The 20,287-nt window shown below is 45.8% G+C and overlaps 1 protein-coding gene across 1 annotated transcript in view; it reads left to right on the top strand.

Annotated features, from left to right (window-relative positions):
* MARCHF6 (membrane associated ring-CH-type finger 6) overlaps nt 1-20,287 on the top strand; it is a 2,699,933-nt gene that overhangs the window by 2,110,302 nt on the left and 569,344 nt on the right. The window contains exon 26 of the mRNA XM_044064887.1: nt 19,344-19,413. Coding sequence (XP_043920822.1) covers nt 19,344-19,413 — 70 coding nt within the window. The remainder of the gene's footprint in view (nt 1-19,343; nt 19,414-20,287) is intronic.

Below are 20,287 nucleotides of genomic sequence, written 5' to 3'. Positions count from 1 at the left end.
TAGTACTAGAAAATCCTGTTCAGAAAAGTGGAAAAGATACTGTTCCTGGAGCCAGGCTCAGGGGATGGGCACAAAGGTGCCCAGCTTACCTCGTATTCTAGATTTAACAGAAATGCTCCACAAGGGCCTTGCCTTCTCTTCAATTAAGATTCATGCCCTGGCCATATCAGCACATTATAATACTGAGCCTCCCCTCTTCTCTCATCCCCTGCTAAAACAATTCCTTAGAGGGGCCAAGAATTTAAGAGCCCCCAGAAGAGCTCACACTCCAGCCTGGGACCTTAACTTTGTATTGGAAAAACTCACTCTTCTCCCCCCTTTGAACCAGCTGCTACAGCAGAATTGAAATTCCTTTCTTGAAAAACAGCTTTAATTATAGCCATCACTTCAGCAAGAAGAGTGTCTGAACTGCAGGCTTTCATGGCAGTGGAACCCTTCATTATCTTCCATGCGTACAGGGTTTCCCTCAGGACTAATCCATCCTTTCAGCTCAAGGTGGTGTCCATTGTGGCTCTAAACCAGTCACTTCATTTGCCTACTTTTTTCCCTAATCCTCAGAATAAAGGGGAAATGATACTGCCTCCACCCTTCCTTAGCTTTGGGAATCAACCCAAATGTGATGACTTCAACAGTGAAACACGAAGAACATAGTACAGTTGTGTACATTTACCATAAATGTAGATGTTCGAGTGTATTCACTGTTGCAGTCCTGGTTACCCTCCCTCCAGCCCCCTGACTTCTCTTGACTTTTACCTTTCCTTCTTGTTTGGCATATATTATATCATGTGTATTTGCTTTTTGCTAGGGATCTTCCATACCATATAATTGCTTCCTATTGTGGAGGCACCTGACATCTGGGGCAAGAAAAACTGATGTAATGGCGTCTGCTGCATGTTTTTATACCCCTGACGACCTGATGTCATGGAAGAAGCGACAACATCCGATGCAGAAATCTAAAGACTCTGGTATTTAGGCCGGCTGAGGGCTACCTACAGGCAAATAACCCAAATGTGATGACTGCAACAGTGAATACACTCGAACATCTACATTTATGGTAAGTGTACACAACTGTTCTTTGCTCCTACATGAGGAGAGTGGTAGTAATAGTTCATACTTCAATATTGTTCCAGTCCTCCTGTAGACCATTGAGCTTACCCCACCCCAGACTATACAAATGATGCATTTTATCCTGGCAAGAGCCCTATGGCTCCTGCTGTCCATGGGCAAGGGGACCTATGCGATACATGTTATGTCACTGCAAGGTGTTATTTATCCCTGCTCACTTTGTAGATATTTCTTTGTAATCTCATGTGAGTTCCCTACACTCATTCCTTTTAACAAAATGTGTTATGCTTTTCCAAAAATACAATTCTGAAAAGTTTAACTCAAAAACCATAACAATTTTTTCTACAAGGGGCAAGCCCCCTTCCCAATTATATATACCAGCTCCACAGTGCACTACAGTAGAGAAAAGAGAAAAAAATCCCTTGAAAGTGCACTACTGTGTTACATGATATATTGAGGTTAAATGAACTTTATTAGTCATCTTTCACAAAAAGATTGATGATTGAAGTGGCCTCAATGAAGTGTAATCATGTCATCCCACATGGGCTTCCAGCATTCTGCTGTGGAGTGTGTGTGACATAGGCACGTGGCCTTTCTCTCCTCGTGGAGAGATGGTTATGTAGGCACATCTTGTGATTTTTTTTTCACTGTACCAGAGTTGATCTGACTTGTTTTAATCCCCTGAGTTTATAGTCAGAGCTTCCTTCTACACCATTGCAGTTGGAGAGGGAAGTGCTTGTAGTTACCAAGTAGAAGCCCTCAAATGTGTTTTGCCATCAGGTGGCTAAATATCCTTTGTCAAATGTGGCAGTCAAGTGGCTGTCCCCATTGTATAGTTTCAGGATTGTCTCCATTCTTTGTCTTTGGTGTGATCTTGAGTTTTCGGCTTATTTTGGGAAGACAGTCCTCAAAAACTCAACTTTTTGTCATTTGTGTTTGTGGAGTTTTATGCCTTTTTCCATTCTGATAATTTCTTTTTGAGATTTATTCCATTCCCATCATGGCAGTGTTGGGGGGGTCTTCATGCTAGAATGAACAGATTTATCATATTAGCTGATCTTTTACAGGTCCCTCCCTGAATGGTTTGGGATACCATCCCTTTTCATTTGACTTTTTCCCCAGTCTTATTTGCTTTTTTATTGCTTGGTTAATAATTGGTATAACTTCATTACCATTACTTGATTTGCAGGAAGGCATGGAGACATGGGTGTGAACTGATAGGGTTGGACACATCCTCTGTTATATAGGATACTCATTGTATTACAGTGTGCGGCATAGTACTGGCTAGTTGACATTCTGAAAAGTTATTTTCCAGTGAGTGGTTGTGAACTCAAGCAGTATCTGACTTTTAGTACATTAGATTATGGTGGGCCTACTAATACGGACATTTTCAGAGTCATTTAATGGGAAAAACATTAGGCTTTAGCATTGAATACTTCACTTTATCTAAGGCAGAGTTCATATTTAAGGTAATTGTGCAGATCTAACAAGTACTGGCACTAATAATTTTACATAGGGGTAAGCAGAATGGGTTACCAGAAGTGTATGGCCTGATACTGGGAGTACTTTTTTTAAGATTAGCAGCTGTGAGACCTCATTAGTTATTTCCTATTTCAAATGGTCTCAGTTTGTTTGTTATGAAGCTGTAGGTCTATGATGTTCCTTCTGAAAATAGTCCAGCTATAAGAAGTCTTCATTAATAAACTGGGTGCCAAAAAAGAGGATTCTGTCTGTACTTTGTCTACTTCATCTAGAGTAAACGTTTTCAGAAGGTACTCTAGACTAGGTGTAGAATTCAGTATCACACCCAAGTCTGTTTTTGCTGGAGATCTTGTCCTGAAACAAAACTTTTATTCATTTGCTTCCTTGACTGAAGTTACTGCAAAAGTGATGGCATTAATATTTTTGGCTGACAGATTTTGTCTGAAAGAAAATGCTGGTTTGTAGGCACCTGCTGTAACAACAGATCTTCTGAAACATCTTGGTCAGCAAGTGTGGTCTAATCATTTTAAGTGAGCAAACGGGTAGGGTATAATTTTATCCTGTTTTAAGATTATGCTTTTCAGAGTTTCAGCCTTAGACGTTTCATGTTTAAGTACTCTGTTGTGATGGAAAATAACTGAAAAAAATCTGCTTCTCCCTTTGTCAGTATTCATAATCAAAGCCAGTGCATGTGGGACAGTTTTTTTTTTTTTTTTGTAGTGTTGATAAAAGCAAGATATAGGAGTAAATATTCAAGTTTTGTATCATGTGGTACAACTTCAGACACATTGTTTACTGTAGGCTCTTACACTCAGGTCTCCCTGAGCATCTCCTCATCAACTAGATATTTTTCATTTATTTATTGGCATTTAATTACCTTGATTGAAGGCCTGCCAAAGTCTTACTAAAACAATTTAAGAACGAAGCACTACTTGCCACCCATGAACTAGCTGAGACCCATATTCTGGACTGGAGAGGAGATCAAGGCTTCTGGTGCAGCAGCATATGGCTCATGAGGAGTGTTTTTTCTTCTAAGGAACTGATGTCCTCTTGCACCTGTTCCATTCCAAGGAAACACATGCAGTGGGCTAAACTACAGTCCGTTATTTCTCCCTGTTGCACTTCAGCCACAGCCCTGTCTCTTGTGGACGTCACCTCTGATCATGCATCACCTAACCTCTGATCACCTTGGACCATGGTTGAGATTTATGTCTTGATGCCAGCAGTGCAGTTCTACTATTGGACACTTTTGCTGTTCAGCGCTTAGCCACCTTGCTTTGCTAGGGTGTTTAGAGGTCTTCATATTTTCTGTTTTAGTATCTAAAGGGCTGTTTGTTTCTCTGCATCTTGGAGTGATGCAGTATTTACACTCACTCGAGGCACTCCTTAAAATGGAGAACATCGATATATGTGCAGTGACTGAGACCTGGTTCAAAGCTCCAGAGAGCACCCCTGCACTACCAGGCTATAACTCATACCATACTTTTCGGCCATGTAACCTGGACCGGAACACCAAAGGTGGAGGTGTGACCATATTCATTAAGGATATCCACACCTCCGGGCTTGTTGCTCAGCATAATGCATCCGAGGTTATCCAAGTGCAACTAACTCTGGGCAAAATTGCAATCCAAATTGTAGCTTGCTACAGATCCCCCACCATGCCCCAGGATTCCCACTCCTCTTTTCTTGATGTACTGGAAATATTAGGGTTCAACCAAACACCCTAATAATGGGCGATTTCAACTACCCCACCATTAACTGGGAAAACTACTCGTGTACCAACTCCTTCGCTCAACCCTTTCTGGAATTCATAAACTCCAGTGCCCTGGATCAACTTATGCACACCCCATTAGGGGCAACAATATCCTAGATCTAGTCATTACCAACATGAGTGACTGGTGTTCCACACCTGAAGTCAATGCCTCATTGGTCCAATCCAACCATAAACTAATCACCCTAGATATCCACATCCTGCCCCCACCCCCCACCCCCACCCCATTATGGAAACCACGGTAAAAAATTTCTCCAAAGCCATCTTCATGCTTCTTAAGACAGAAGGGGTGAAGTTTGACACCCATGCAGATGGACAATACAGTTATGACTACTGAATCGTACACAATTGCATTTTATAAGCACTTACACGAGTGCATGGATCGTGCTATCCCAAACAGATCCAAGATGCTATCCTCCAAAAAAAGGATGCCAGTGTGGTGGTCCCCTGCATAAACAAACTGTACAACAGAAGGAAGAAACTGTTGCAAAAGAGAGTAAAATCCCATGAGTGGAGGAGCTCCCTGGTCAGCCTCAGTAAGAAGCTGAGATCCCTGATAAAATCCTCCAAAGCTAGTTACAAAAACAAAATCGCCACGGATTCTAAAGACAACCACAAAGCATTCTATAGCTATGTCAAGAATCTCATTGGCAACACTCAGATCTGCTCTGAGTTGCAGCACAATGGCACTAAATATACAGACCCAACTGATATTGCCAACATCCTGGCAGATAGGTTCAGTGCTAACTTTACCCCCCCTCTCACCCCTAAAGGGCCCATCTCTATACCAGAAGAATGCAAAGTTCCTGTAATCACGGCTGCACAGGTAAAAACCACACTCTCCAAAGCCAAGAACACAGCATCCACGGGACCAGACAACATCCCACAAACTACAGAACGAACTGGTACCCCACCTAAGTACCATGTTCAATCATAACCTCACCTCAGGCTTTGTGCCCGGTGAATGGCGCACAGCAACAGTTATCCCACTCCACAAGGGGAGAGCCACCACGGATCCCGGGAACAACCACCCCTTTAGCCTGGCGAGCCTGGTCTGCAAGGCCATGGAACATATCATCATGGAACTTATAAACAAAGACATTGGTAATCTCCAAACTCTGGTCCCCACCCAGTTTGGGTTTGTAAAAGGCATATCATGTCTCCTAAACCTGATAGACGTATTTGAAGCAGTCACCAAATCCGTAGACGAGGGTAAGATGGTTCACACAGCCTATCTAGATCTTGTCAAGGCTTTTGACACCACCCCCCAATCTGGAATGATAGATAAACTCACTAAACTAGGTATAAATCCCTATGTCACAAGATGGGTTGCCAACTGGCTCACTGACAGAACCCACACTGAAAGTAGCAGACTCTAAATCCGATTTCAGGCCAGTGACAAGTGGAGTACCACAGAGTTCAGTCCTGGGTCCTCTCCTGTTTGGTATCTACTTCTCCGAAGTACAGGCTAACACAGAAGGTCTTTAGCTAATGAAGTTCGCAGATGACTGCAAACTAGGAGCCATAATCAAAACTCCTAATGATGTGGACATCCTACAAAAGGGCCTCACTGAGACAGATACCTGGTGTCAAAGCCATGGCCTCAAGCTCAATGCCAAAAAGTGCATTGTCATCCCCTTTGGTAAAAACTCTGTACCCATGAACTACAACATAGGCAGTAGTATATTTAACACCGTAAGTGTGATAAGAGACCTTGGGACACAGGTGGACAGTAGTCTCTCCTTTGATAATCACATCGCCACAGTAGTCAGGAAATCCTTCTTCGTGGCACACCATCACAAAATGTTTCTCATCCAGAAAAAAAGAGGTCATTGTTCCCCTCTACTCATCACTCATTAGACCCATTATAGAGTACAACGCCCCTTTTGGTATGTACCTCACAAGACATCTACAACAACTGGAAAGGCCGCAGAAATAGAAATACCTTACAAAGAGGATTACCGCCCTCAAACAGATACCCTATGCAAACTGTCTCAAAAAACTCCAGCTTTACTCCGTCACATATCTCCTACTCAGAGGTGATCTCTGCCTATATATAAAGCTATGTCAAACCCAGAGCTGTTGGACATGCTCCATTTAAAGAAATCCCAATCCCTTCGAGCCACACGCTCTAGGGACCTAAACCTTGTCACCACAATAAACAAAACATGCCGGAGGGATAGATTCCTGTCCCAGAGTCTTCCCATACTCTGGAATAAACGGCTTATCTATATCAAAGTTCCTCATTAGCACTCTTCAAGAAAAATCTTGATGATTGGATGGGAAATAGGAAATTCACCCCGGGGATCATTTCTGTGGCTCTGCTTGACAGTGGCACAGGAAAATAATTTTCTTGGGTGGCAAAAGCCAGGGTACCTTTTTGGCTGGGCTTGTATTGGCCCTAAGGCCGATAACCTAGTACCTACCTAAGAACCTATATACTGTCACTGCCTGATGCATGTCTAATGGAATTACATGGTATTATACTTTTCTTTTGTACCTTATCCACACATTTCAATTTGCTGTTAAGGATCCTTATTACTCTTATTTTCTTTTGTTTTGACCCTATCCCTTTAATGAAACAATATGCTGAGGAATTGGTATCCCATTCAACAAGTTTATCCTTATTTTTATTATTTTATTTTTCTTGGAAACTATCCTTCCACCCTTTATTTGTTTTGAATTTTTGGGGAAAACCATGTGATGGTCAGGATAGGATGTTGAGATACTGACAGGTGAACATTGCTGATCTGAAGTAGTTAACTTCATTTGATCAGCAACCTGTGGGTTTCGGATCCGATACAGATCCAAGCCGGCAGCATACCAAGCAAAAAGATCTGAGCTCCAAGCTCCTCCCCCCCTACCCGTACTGCACTGCAACCTCCTTCCAATCCTCAGATCTTGTTTGCCGTGACTTCGCCAGCACGGGATTCTTGAGCTCCAGGCAGGTGTCAGTGTTTTCTTCAAAATTTGGTCTGTGTACCCTTTTTGATAATTTTGAGGTAATTATTAGTTATCCACGATAGTTATTGTTTTTTTCCCTTCTTGAAAGTTGAAAACTTTCGGTTAGTGTAGGCCCCCCTTCCCACCCGTCGTGTGTGTGTATGTGTGTGTGCTCAAGAAGATGTCAGAAAGTGACTTTCTCTAAGTGCACAGTGTGTGGCCACAAGATGTCACCAGCCGATGGTCACACTCTGTGTGTAGTTTGCTTGAGGGTGGCCCATTTGTCTTCCGGCTGCAAGATTTGTGCGGCCTTCAACCCCCAATCCCTGTGGGATCGCAGGAACAAGTTAATTCTGGCGGGTCTTCTACCCGCAGAATCAACTTCTGCCTCTTCTGCTGCTTCCTCACCAGCCACGGCTGTGGCTGTTCAACCTTCTGGCCCTTCTCCCCTGTCTGGGACTCACCCTCCCACCTTACCACAGGGAGAGAGAGAGAGAGAGAGACCAAGAAAGTCAAAGAAAAACACAGGGAGACAGAGAGACATTTGTACAAGGATAAGGATAAAGATAGATAGAGAGGTCGCAAGCGACAGGTCAAGTCGGATCGAACGGCCCCTCCCACTAAAGTAATCTTGTCTCCAGTAAAAGTTACTAGGCCATCCTCTCCTTGGCTCCATTCACCACGTTTTTCTCCAGAGCCGGAGGAGGCAGCTAGACCACCCTCGAGGTTGTCTTCGTGTCGGGTCTCCCGGCCTGCGTCGGTGCCGTCCTCCAGATCAACTCGGAGTATCTCTGAAGCAGACATGGATCGGATGATGCAAATGTTTTTACAAACTCAACTGCAGATGTGGGTATTGCTGGCTTACCCCCACCCCCTCCCGCTGCGGGTAGGTCGACTCCATTTTTCGCCCCGATAGCTCCTTCTCCGATCCACCATCGGATATCAAAGTCTATGGATCCGAGGAGCCCCGGAGTCGGGGTCAGCGCCAATGGTGCCTTCGGTCTCGATGCCGGCCATGCCCTCGAATCTGTCGGATCCACTTTCGGAGCCGAGAGTTGGGCGTCGGATCTGAGGGGATGAGTATGTCATTGGCTCCGTTGTGGTCGGGGCATACCGTCTCAACTTCGGCTCTGATCCCTTCGATGGATCCGAGGGTCTTGGCTACCAGTTTCAGGGAGGCTGGATCTCCCTCGGCATTCGACGTCGTGGAGAGGGTTCTATCTGAAGGATCGAGACCCCTCACTCTGACCTTGGGGTCCATCCCTGCTCCTTCGCAGCTGGGTTTGTCTTCTGTCATCCAGTCCCCCCAGGGACAGCCTGTGTCCATTGTGCCCCAGACAGTTCCCTTGGAGGAACATGAAACCATTTGTGAGCCCTCCCCAGAGAGTCCACCCGAGGAGGTCCCTCACAAACGCTAGTGTAAAAGGAGGCACTTGGACCCCCCCCCCCCCCGAGTCCCTCACTGAGGATACCAACTTGGAGGAAGGGGAAGGTTCCCCCAAATCACCCCCCGAAGATGTCTCCTTTGGAGGCATTATGGAAATCCTTCACCAGAGGGGGCGGGGGTCCACCCAAAAACCTTCCTCTGACGAGTCAGTATTTCTGGAGGCATTTGACACAGGCCCATCTACCTCTTGGGTGTGTCCCCCGGCCGACCCTATTGTGGACCTTATCACCACTAGAGCCTGGAGGGAGCCAGATACTGTGGCGCTTATACCCAAAAGACCCGACAAAATATTGAGTCCACCGGCAGATAGAGCTTCTTGGAACAAAGGTTACCCAGTTGATGCCATGGTGGTGGCGGTGGACATAAAAAAGGAACTCTCCCAAGAAAGTTCCTTGGTCCACCCCCTAGACAAGGAGTCCAGGGCTATGGACCGTCTTGAAAAGTGGACTTTTGCTTCAGCCACCTTTAATATAAGGGCGCTGAATTACTTGTCCCATGTAATTCGACTGCAGCGGGACCTCGTGAAAGAGTACTCTGAGTCTCCCTCGGAGTCCATGTCTGCCAAGGATAAACTGTCCTTCTCTGCTCGTATGGCCACTCATGTCTGTGTCCAATACGTCCATGCGTTTACTCTGTCATGCCACTGAGGGAGCCGCTAGGGTTAACGGGTTCTGCATTGCCTTAAGGCGTCATGCTTGGCTCCATCTTTGTGACTTCTTGGAACCCTTAAAGGCGTCTGTCGCTAATGCACCCTTTGACGGATCCACCCTGTTCGAGAAGACTGTCCGTGATAAGCTTGTCCAGAGCGAGAAAGACTGGAAGACGCCGTCAGCCATCGGGATCCACTTCTCTGACCCTCAAAGGTCCTTTTCCAGGTACCAGCGAGGTCAAAAGAAGCTGTGGTGCCGGAAAACTCAGCAGACCCGGAATGCTCAGGACTCCTTCTCCCCCAGAGGCAGAGGGGGACAAGTTGGACACCAGCCCAGAGGCAGAGGGGGCCTGAAGAACTTCAGGTCTGTGAACCTTTTTCAGAGTTACCCGCGCAGCAACCCTGAGGGGTTACCCAACTGCTTCTCTCTGGAGGCAGTCGGGGGGAGTTTTTTGATGCACCTAGCCCAATGGGAGTCCATCATGGCAGATCGCTGGGTGCTTTGAATAATATCCAGAGGCTATTCTATTCCCTTCATAAACAAGCCCTCTTACACAAGGTGCCTCCCGGACATCCCACCTACTCAGAGGGAGGCCGTGGCCTTGGAAATACAAAAGCTACTAGAAAAAGCCATCCAGCAGGTGCCCCCAGACCAGTCTGGATCGGGCATCTATGCCAAGTTCTTTTTGGTGCCAAAAAGGATGGGGGACTTGAGGCCGATTCTCGACCTTTCAGCAATTAACCTGTTGGTTGCCAAGGAAACATTCTGGATGGTCACACTTGAATCCATCCTGCCCTTCTTTCTCCGGATATCACCTCGGCTAGGGATTACCAGAAATCTGAGGAAGTCTTCCCATCAAGCTGTTCAAGTGTTAGACTTCATAGGGGCGAGAATAGATTCTCGTCAGGCCAGGGCATTCTTAACCTCAGACAGACTACACAGCCTTACACTTCATGTGTTAGCGCTTCTGCAGTCCCTGCACCACCTGTAGAATTAGTCCTTGAGAGCCTTAGGGTCCATGGTAGCAGCTATCAACCTGATACCTTGTGCTTGTCTGCATATGAGAATTTTACAGTGGACGTTGCAAGTTCAGTGGTCGATCCTTCATCAACCTCTAGATTTTCCGATCCCTCTGAGCAGTGTGCGCAGAAATTCTCTCACGTGGTGGCTCCAATCTTGGAATTTGCAGGAGGGACGTCCCTTTCTTGCGCCCCAAGCCACGGTGACCACGGACGCCTCCCGCCTGGGGGGGTATTGTTCAGGCAGGACTGTTCAAGGCACGTGGACTCCTATAAATGTTCTAGAGATTCTGGACTTGCATATAAATGTTCTAGAGATGAGAGCGGTCATTTTAGCGTTGCAGGCCCTTCGTGCTCATCTCCCTCTGGGAACTATTGCGATCTAGTCAGACAATATGTCAGTGATCTGGTATATCAACAAACAGGGGGGAACCAAGTCTTATCCCTTTTGTCGAGAAGCCATGAGAGTCTGAGAATGGACGATCTCCACCAACCACTTTCTGATAACGCACAATGTGAAGTTGTCTATCTCGCCTTCGTTCTTGCTGGTTGGGATCAGAGCCGATCCTCTGCTCTGACTCGGCCATCTTCTATAGCTCGAGAGCTGTTTACTGGCTCGAGGCTACCCCTTATCCCATGATGCCTAGCGCTAGCTACCCAGATCTCATTTGCCGCTTCAGCTGCGAGGTGTCATTTTTCTGGCTCAGGCTTGTATAAAGTTTATTTATAGAACTTTTTTACTAGAAATAGTCTTTTTCCTAGGGGTTTTTTTTTAGTTTTAGTCTTATACTTGTGTTAATTAAGTGTGTATTTGTAGCTTCCTTGCCTTCCCTTTAGAACTCGTTTAATTTAGAGAGTTATCCCCCTCCCCCCTCGTTATTCCTGTCAGGTTAGCCATTTAAGTTAGAGGCTTTTCTTCTATCTTCCTTATAGGCTAGCCATTTGAGTTAGAGGCTTTCCTATTAAAAAAAAAAAAAAAAAAAAAAAAAAAAAACTTTAGCTTTAGTCTGTAGTGTACTGTGTTTTTTAGACTGTATTTTGTTTGGTTAGATATCGTTGTATTTTTTTGTTACAGGATGTCCAAAGAATCCAAGGTGTTTGGGTTCAAGAAGTGTGACTCATGCTGTCAGAAAATGTCTCTGACAGATGGGCACACTTCTTGCGTCTATTGTTTAGGCGCTGTGCACCTGCAGGACTCTTGTTCTATCTGCCATGCATTTAGTCAAAGAGTTCTGCAGGAGCGTAAGAATAAGTTTATTCTTAGGGGCCTTTTAAAGCCCCAGGATTCACTGGCCAAGACTCAGCCTGTGAAATCCCCTAAATCTACCAAATCGTCGGCTCCAAGTTCGGAGCTGTCTTTGGTTCAGACTCTACCTGCTACTTCGGTTCTGGCTGGAACCGATAAGGCTATCTCCCCGTCAGCTCCAAACTTTGGAGCCTTTGCGCAGCCACAAGAGGCTGAGGTCCCCTTCTCTGGAATCCATGCATTCGGCTCCTCGGTCTCCCCTGCTGCAAAGTGAGCGCAGTCACAGATCTTCTCACTCCTCTCGATCCTCTAGGCTCTCTGATCACGACGTGGAGAGAGTGGTCAGTAGGTTGCTAAAGTCGCAGGCACTTGCCAAGATGTTGTCCAGCCCTCCTCAGCAGGTGTCTGCTTCATCCACTTCTATCGATGTTCCTCCTCTGACTCCATTGAGCTCGGAGCCGGAGTTCGTTGCGGTTCGAGTAGTGGAACTGTCGGCTCCGACACCTTTATCTCCGTTGCTTCCATCGTCTGCTCAGATTCCCTCGATGGTGCCATCCGTCGAGGGATCTGGGTGCCGGGGCTCCCTCGTCTGCTCCGAGGGAGCGAGTGGCATCGGACCCCTGTCTGACCCCGTTATCCCTCTCGGAGCTTCGGCACAGGTGAGCTCGGCTCCTACATCGGTCTCGGAGCCGGCTCCTTCAGTGTGGAGAAGGATTCCGATTTCCTCTGAACCGGAGCCTTCTCTGCATCGTGGCAGGGACGCCTTCGATGTCATGAGGAGTGTGCTGACCACTGAGTCAGCTCCACTATCGGCCCCATTGGCTCCGTCCCCTGTAGTGCTTGTGCCAACCTCTGCTCCTCCAGACCCCAAGCGTGGAGAACCATCGCTCCAGGGCACCCCATTGGGTGTTTCCTCTTCTTCCGAGGCCTCCCCTGAACATTCAGAGGAGCCCCCTCGTAAGAAGAAGTGCAAGAGGAAGCACATTGACTCCCCTGAGTCTGTCACTTAGGATACAGACTTAGATGATTTGGAAGGGTCCCCGAGATCCCCCTCTGAAGAGGTTTCCTTTTCGGATATCCACAAAATGCTTAAGCAGAGGGGGAACTGGAATCCCCTAGCCCCTACCAAGGATGAGTCTCTATTCCTGGATGTGTTCGGTTCCCGACCTTCCACCTCCTGGGTTTCTCCGCCTTTCGATCCACTTATGTCCGCGGTGGCACAAAAGGCCTGGTCAGCCCCGGGTACAGTGGAACCAACTCCGAGGAGACCTGTCAAGTTCATCACAGCACCCCATGATAAGCAGTTCCTTACCAAAGGTGCTCCTGTTGATGCCATGGTGGTAACAGCAGCCACCAAAAAAGAGCGGAAACCTCTTTGTCTGTCCATCCTACTAACAAGGAGTCTAGGACCATGGACAGGTAAGGGAAGGGAATGTTTGCTTCAGCGACCTTTTCCATGAAGTCACCGAACTACTTATGCCACTTTACCCAGCTTCAGAGGGATCTCCTTAAAGAGCTCGGAGATATCTTTCAAGATCCATCAGCTGAGGGGGCTCAAGCTAAAAAGGCTTCCCAGCTGGCCACTCTCAATTCTGTAGTCAACTCCTCCATGAGGCTCATTTCTTATGCAGCCGATGGTGCGAGTAGAGCCGCAGATATGGCCGTGGCCCTTAGGAGACATGCATAGATGTGGCTGTGTAACTTTGCGGAACCCTTTAGAGCGTCATTCACCAACACCCCCTTTGATGGTTCCTTTCTTTTTGGACCACAGGTGAAAGACACTTTGGCTAGGTGTGAGCAAGAAGTCAAGACACTCTCTGCCATGAAAGTTCATTTTTCCACTCCTTCCAGACCATACCCCAAGGGTCAGAAGAGTGGTAAAATGTGGTTCCGAAAATCCCAGCGAGCCTCGCCTGACACACACAGTCATTTTTCCTCCAGGGGCAGAGGGGGAAATAACCACAATAGATGCCGCCTTCGTGGCAGAGGGGGTTTGCAGAACCAAGGCAACAGAGAATCCTTCTCTGAGAAGCCCTTGCAGCATCCCTGAAGGGTTGCCCGGCTGCCCGCCTCTGGAGGCAGTCAGGGGAAGACTTTCACTATACCCAAAAACCTGGCAAAATTTAACGCAAGACAAATGGGTATGGTCAGTTATATCCGAAGGTTACAAAATTCCCTTATCTCAACCCTCCCTACCATCGAGCAAATCCCTTCCAGATGTTCCACCCAATCTGAGGGACCAAGCAGTCATAGAAGTTTCAAGACTGCTAGAAAAAAGTGTCATCCAGGAAGTCCCGGCAGACCAACACAGATCTGGAACTTACTCAAGGTTCTTTTTGGTACCAAAAAAGATGGGACTGGAGACCGATTCTGGATCTCAGCAGACTAAACAAGTCTGTTCAAAGAACAAAGTTCCGGATGGTCATGCTACAGTCCATTCTACCCTTTCTGGGTCAGGACACATTGGATGTGCTCCATAGATCTTCAGGATATGTACTACCACATCAAAATGGACAGGCGCTCCAGGAGATTCCTTCACTTACGGCTGGGAGCCAGTCATTACCAGTTTAGAGCTCTGCCCTTTGGTCTCACCACAGCCCACAGGGTGTTCATCAAATGTATGGCAGTGGTCACGGCTCACCTGAGACGTCGAGGATTCCAGGTGTTTTCATATCTAGAAGACTGGCTCCTCACTGCTACTACCAGGCATCAACTTCTGCAAGCCAGGGACTACACTACCACAATCTGCTCCCAGCTAGGCATTACAGTAAACGTAGAAAAATCTGGCTTGCTGCCCTGTCAATCTGTCACCTATATAGGAGCAGACTTAGACACAAAGAACATGTCCGCAAGGCTACTGCCAGAAAGGGTGTCTACAATTCGCCAGCAAGTACAAATTCTGATTCAGAGCAAAAGGATCCAAGTCAGGTTCGTCCTTCAAACTCTGGGTTCCATGGCAGCAGCAATTCTTCTAATCCCACTGGCTCGCTTTCACATGAGGATCCTTCAGTGGCTGCTGTTCACACAGTGGTCTTTCCAACAGCTACCCATGTCTCTCACATGATCATGATTACAGAAGCATGCAAAATGCACCTTTCCTGGTGGATGGTCTCCCCACTAGCGACTCAGGGCAGACCCTTCATTCAGCCCCCTCTGGTTGCCACGGTGACCAGACGCCTCCCTGATAGGGTGAGGGCATTATCAGGGCAGGACAGTCCAAGGCACTTGGCAGCCTCACGGGTACCACCTGCATATAAATGTCCTAGAAATGAGAGCCATGCTCCTAGCGTTGCAAGCTCTTAAAGACTCTCTCCCTTCTGGGACCATTGCAGTTCAAACGGACAATATGTCAGTGGTCTGCTACATCAACAAGCAGGGCGGAACCAAGTCCTACCCCCTATGTTGAGAAGCGCACAGACTCTGGCAGTAGGCGATTTCTGATTGTGACGCACATCCCTGGGAGGTCCAACGTCATAGCAGACAGGCTCAGCAGAGCTATTCTCATGCCTCACGAGTGGTCTCTGAATCAGGTAGTTGCGGATCTGATCTTCCGCAAATGGGGACAGCCTTGCTGTGATCTTTTTGCCACCCCCTTCAACAAGAAATGCAGCAACTACTTATCCCTTCTTCCGCTTCCAGGTCACACACCCAGAGACGCTCTAGTCCACGATTGGCCTCGGGGACTTCTTTATGCCTTCCCTCTGTTTCCCCTGATACCGAAACTCATACAGAAAGCAATATCGTTGAGTTGCAAAATGATCCTTATTGCCCCCTACTGGCTTCGACAAATAGGTTTCCATTCCTGCACCATTACCTTCTCGATCAGCCCTGGACTCAGGATCCGATTCCAGACCTACTCATTCATCATTTAGGTGGGCTGCATCAATCCCTTCGAACACTCCAGCTCACAGCTTGGTTGCTCCACTTGAACCTTAGCCAGGCTTTCCAGCATTTCCCCGGCCGGTGCATGAGATTATTGTCTCCTCTCACAAGTCCACAACTAGAAAGACTTATGCTAGCAAATGGAAACGAGGCTAGGAACGTAGATCATTTTTCAGCCCCAGTCCATGAAATTTTGGAGTTCCTAGAACAACTTTTTCATTCTGGGTCTGCTTCAGCTACAATCAGGGTTCATTGGCGGCCATTTCTAACTTTCAAGGTGGGTTCTTCAAACATTTTGTCTCATAAGCTCTGTAAAGCCTTTTTTAAGAGGGACTACTTTCCTTAGACCTCCAGTGAGAGATCCCCTTTCTCCTTGGGACCTTAATTTGGTACTAACCTCTTTATTTATGCCCCCCTTTGAACCTGCAGCATCCTGCTCCATTAAGTTCCTATCTTGGAAAACACTTTTTCTTGTAGCTATTACTTAGCCAGACGCGTCTCTGAACTTCAGGCACTATGTGTTTGTCCTCCATACTTGGTTTTTCATAAGGACAGGGTTGCTCTGAGGACTAATCCCTCGTTCCTTCCGAAAGTCTGCCCAGACTACAATTTAAACCAATCTATAGACCTTCCTGTGTTTTTCCCTAACTACACCAACAAGGCAGAATACAAATTACAACAACTGGACGTTTATAGACAATTGCGTTTTTACTTGCATAGGACTAAGAATATAAGGAAGTCGGACCAACTATTCCTTTCCTACGCTCTAGGCAAACAATGTCTCCCAGTTTCCAAAGTGACCTTATCCAGGTGGTTGTCTCACATTATTACTTTAATTTATCAGTTGAGAAACAGAGTTGCCTATCAAACCAAAAGGTCATTCTACTAGGTCTTTGGCCACCTCGGTAGCCTTCCAATCTAGGTTGCCCATGGACTCTATTTGTGCAGCGGCTACGTGGGCAAATCCTCATACCTTTATTTCTCATTACAAGCTAGATATGGTCTCCAGGAGCAGAGCTGATTTTGGTTCCACTGTTCTGAAGAGTCTGTTCCAATGAGCTGCCCAGGATTGTAGGTGCTAGGGACGCTGTCCCAACCAGCAAGAGCGAAGGCGAGATAGACAACTTAACATAAAGAAGTTATGTACCTACCATAACGTTCCATGTTAGTTGTCTTCATCTCGCCTTCTTTCTTGCATCCCACCCTCCGTCCCCCTGTCCTATTGTATCGAGAGGAGTTTTGGTTTCACTGGCTGAGTGTTCTTTGGTTTGTTTCCTGTACTGACTTAGAGACTATGACAGGTATGCTAAACCTGTCTGTTTAGACAGGTTGATTCTCTGGCTATGTCTGGGGTTAGCTATTTCAAAACGAGATCTGGGTAGCTAGCCCTAGGCATCATGGGATAAGGGGTAGCCTCGAGCTAGTAAACAGCTCTCGAGCTATAGAAGATGGCCGAGTTAGAGACGTGGATCTGCTCCAATCCCAACCAGCAAGAAAGAAGGCGAGATGAAGACAACTAACATGGAAGGTTATGGTAGGTACATAACTTCTTTTTCCAGGTAGGTCCAACATCATGGCGGACAAAATTGAGCAGAGCTATCCTTTCTCCCTACGAGTGGTCTCTGAACCCTTGTGTACCGGAACAGATCTTCCTCAAGTGGGGTCAGCGTTGCTGCGATCTCTTCGCATCGCCTTCCAATGCGAAGTGCAGCGAGTTTTTCGCTCTAATCCCCCTGGTGGGAGAAAGCCCCAGAGACGCTCTTGTTCATGCTTGGCCACCTGGTCTTATTCATGCGTATCCCCCGCTTCAACTCATGATAAAGTTCTTACAGAAAGCTTGCTGGTTGGGGAGCAGATTGATCCTCATAGCCCCATTCTGGCCTCGTCAAGTCTGGTTCCCCTGCCTACGGTCTCATTTCATAGCTCCACTTGGATCTTGGATCCCATTCTGGATCTGATTTGTCATCCCTCGGGAATGCTTCCTCCGAATTTGGACAGCCTGAAGCTCACAGCTTGGCTGCTCCAGTTCCACTAGTTGCTAGGACTCACGGTATCTCTTCTTCTGTTAGATATATACTGGTTGCAGCACATCGTCTACCAGGAAAATTTATTCTAGCAAATGGAGATGCTTCTCCATTTGGGCTTCACAGAGAAATCTAGATCATTTTACCGCTCCGATCCCAGCGGTATTAGACTTTTAATCTCGTATCTTCCAGCAAGGAGCCAGCTCCTCCACAGTGAAGGTCCAGCTGGCGACTATTTCTCATTTCCATGTAGGGGACAATTTAGGCTCTCTCGCTGCTGCCAGAATTTGTAAGACTTTTTTGAAAGTCACTTTTCTTCTGCGACCTCCTATTAAGAATCCGTCCCCGCCATGGGATCTGACTGCGGTTCTTCATGCCTTAGTTGTGCCTCCTTTCAAGCTCTCGACATCGGTTGACTTAAAATTTTTGTCATGGAAGATGGCTTTTCTGGTAGCTTTAACTTCAGCAAGGAGAGTGTCGGAGCTGCAAGCTCTTTGTATGAAACCCCCATATCTTGTGCTTCATAAGGAAAGGGCGTCTCTCAGGACTAATCCATCCTTTCTTCCTAAAGTTGGTTCTGAGACAAACATTAATCAGTCTATTAATTTGCCTGTTTTTTTCCCTAATTTTCAGAACAAAGGGGAATACAAACTTCATTTGCTGGATGTTCACAGGTAGTTATGTTTTTATTTGCACAGGACGGCGGCTTTTCGTAAATCTGATCAACTTTTTGTTTCTTTTGCTAAGCCCTTTTTAGGGAAACCAGTTTCAAAGGTGACTGTTGCTAGGTGGATTTCCCTTTGTATCCTACAAGCATACAGACAGCTTGATTTACCAGAACCAGTAGGAGTTCATGCCCATTCTACATGTTCTATGGCGACATCTGCAGCATTCTGGTCTAGAGTATCCTTGGATGACATTTGCTCAGTGGCTACCTGGGCGTCTTCTCACACCTTTATTAATCATTATAAACTGGATTTGGCGTCTAGAGGGAGGGCTTCTTTTGGCTCTGCAGTGCTCCAGAAAATCCTTCCTTAAGGACCTCCCAAGATTTCAGGTAGCTGGGGACTCTCTCACACAGGTTGCTGATCAAATGAAGTTAACTACTTCAGATAAAGAAGTTATGTACTCAACATAACGTTCCATCTGAGTAGGTAAACTTAATTTGTCAGCAACTGCCCGTCCCTCCTTCCCCCTTACCTTGGCAGTTTTTTTTTTGCTGAACTCAATGTCTGGAGTTCACACGTTGGAGGTTTGTTCTTGGTTTAGGGGTCTCGGGTTAGTTTGTTGGTGTCATGTATGGAGTGGCAACTTGATCCGAGAGTTTGAAGGAGGTTGCAGTGCAGTATGGGTAGGGGGGAGGAGCTTGGAGCTCCGATCTTTTTGCTTGGTATGCTGCCGGCTCGGATCCGAAACCCACAGGTTGCTGACAAATTAAGTTTACCTACTCCGATGGAACGTTATGGTGAGTACATAACTTCCTTTTACTAATGATTGGCCTTAACGTTCACAAAACAGTCATCACCCTAAGCTTGTCTGAACCATGTAGACCCCCTAATGGCAGCCAGAATTTCTAAGTTACACAGGAGGCTTCAAAATAGTGGTAAGTATTTAATTTCCTTACGTGGTTATAACATGCAAGACACATTTTTTGTGTGCAGATACATGCACTTTTTATGTACTGTCTTTGATTGAAACCAGTTTGTCTACATTTATTTTGATTTTATTTTACAGTTTACTGTTGCAAGTTTTTTCAGGATACATTGTCAGAAGAAATTTGCTAAAATAATTGTTTCCTTTGTTTGATGTTCCAGATCCTGCTACTGATAATGTTCATGTGCGTAACATTACTGGTTGCTAGTCTTGTCTGCCTTACATTACCAGGTATTTTTGTCTTTCTTATTTTTATTAGCTGCATTACAGTAGCTATTTAAGTTGGTCTTAAGTCAGTAAACTAGAATTATTTTTTTAAGCAATTCAATGTCAGCTACACTGGGAGCCGATTAAAATATGTTGAAATCTATTTTGCAACCACAGTAAAATGGGAATGAAATTGCAGATGGGTGTTAATTAGAAATGAGAATTCTCAAGACTAAGCATTTTCAGTATGTTGGCATATGTAAAGAATGAGTCCGTTAGATGTGCTAGTTGCACGAGTCCTGGCTCTGTAAGTTGTCTGTTAAACTTATAAGGAGACTGTTTGGTTATGCTGTTTTGTGTATGTTTAATTATCTGTTAGAAACTGGTGTGTGCTGACTGGAAAAATTCAGAATTTATTCCAATTTATAATAAAAGACATGGTTATTAAGTAACTACAAATCCATAGGTTTATAGATTTATCATCTGTCATGGGTTAAGTGTTTTAAAAATGTTCCTTAAGTTAATGTAACAGAAAGGCTGTAACAAGACTATTGATATGACTTAGCATATTTTTTTAAAGTTTTCTTCTTTGCCATAACAAACTTGGTTAAGGTTTACAGTATGGCAAATGATTTTGGACTGAATGTTGTGGTGGTTCATTTGACTATAGCTAAGGCATTTTACACTCCACACCATTAAGAAATAATCACAACATTGAAAGCTTTGGGCATTAAGATTAAGATGCAAGATCATTATCACAGTGGTCAAACAAGTGCAAAAGTCTACTTTACTGGTACATTATCGTCTGGATGTATTACAGCATCAGTTGTCTGCCAGTGATCAGGACCAGTATTGTTTAATTAAGTGTTCTTGACATTTAGTAGAGTGAGGTATACAT

The sequence above is a fragment of the Protopterus annectens genome, chromosome 3.part0 (assembly GCF_019279795.1).
Source record: "Protopterus annectens isolate FY-2018-M chromosome 3.part0, PAN1.0, whole genome shotgun sequence".
Classification (NCBI taxonomy): domain Eukaryota; kingdom Metazoa; phylum Chordata; order Ceratodontiformes; family Protopteridae; genus Protopterus; species Protopterus annectens.
This window is presented reverse-complemented; position numbering and strand designations above follow the sequence as displayed.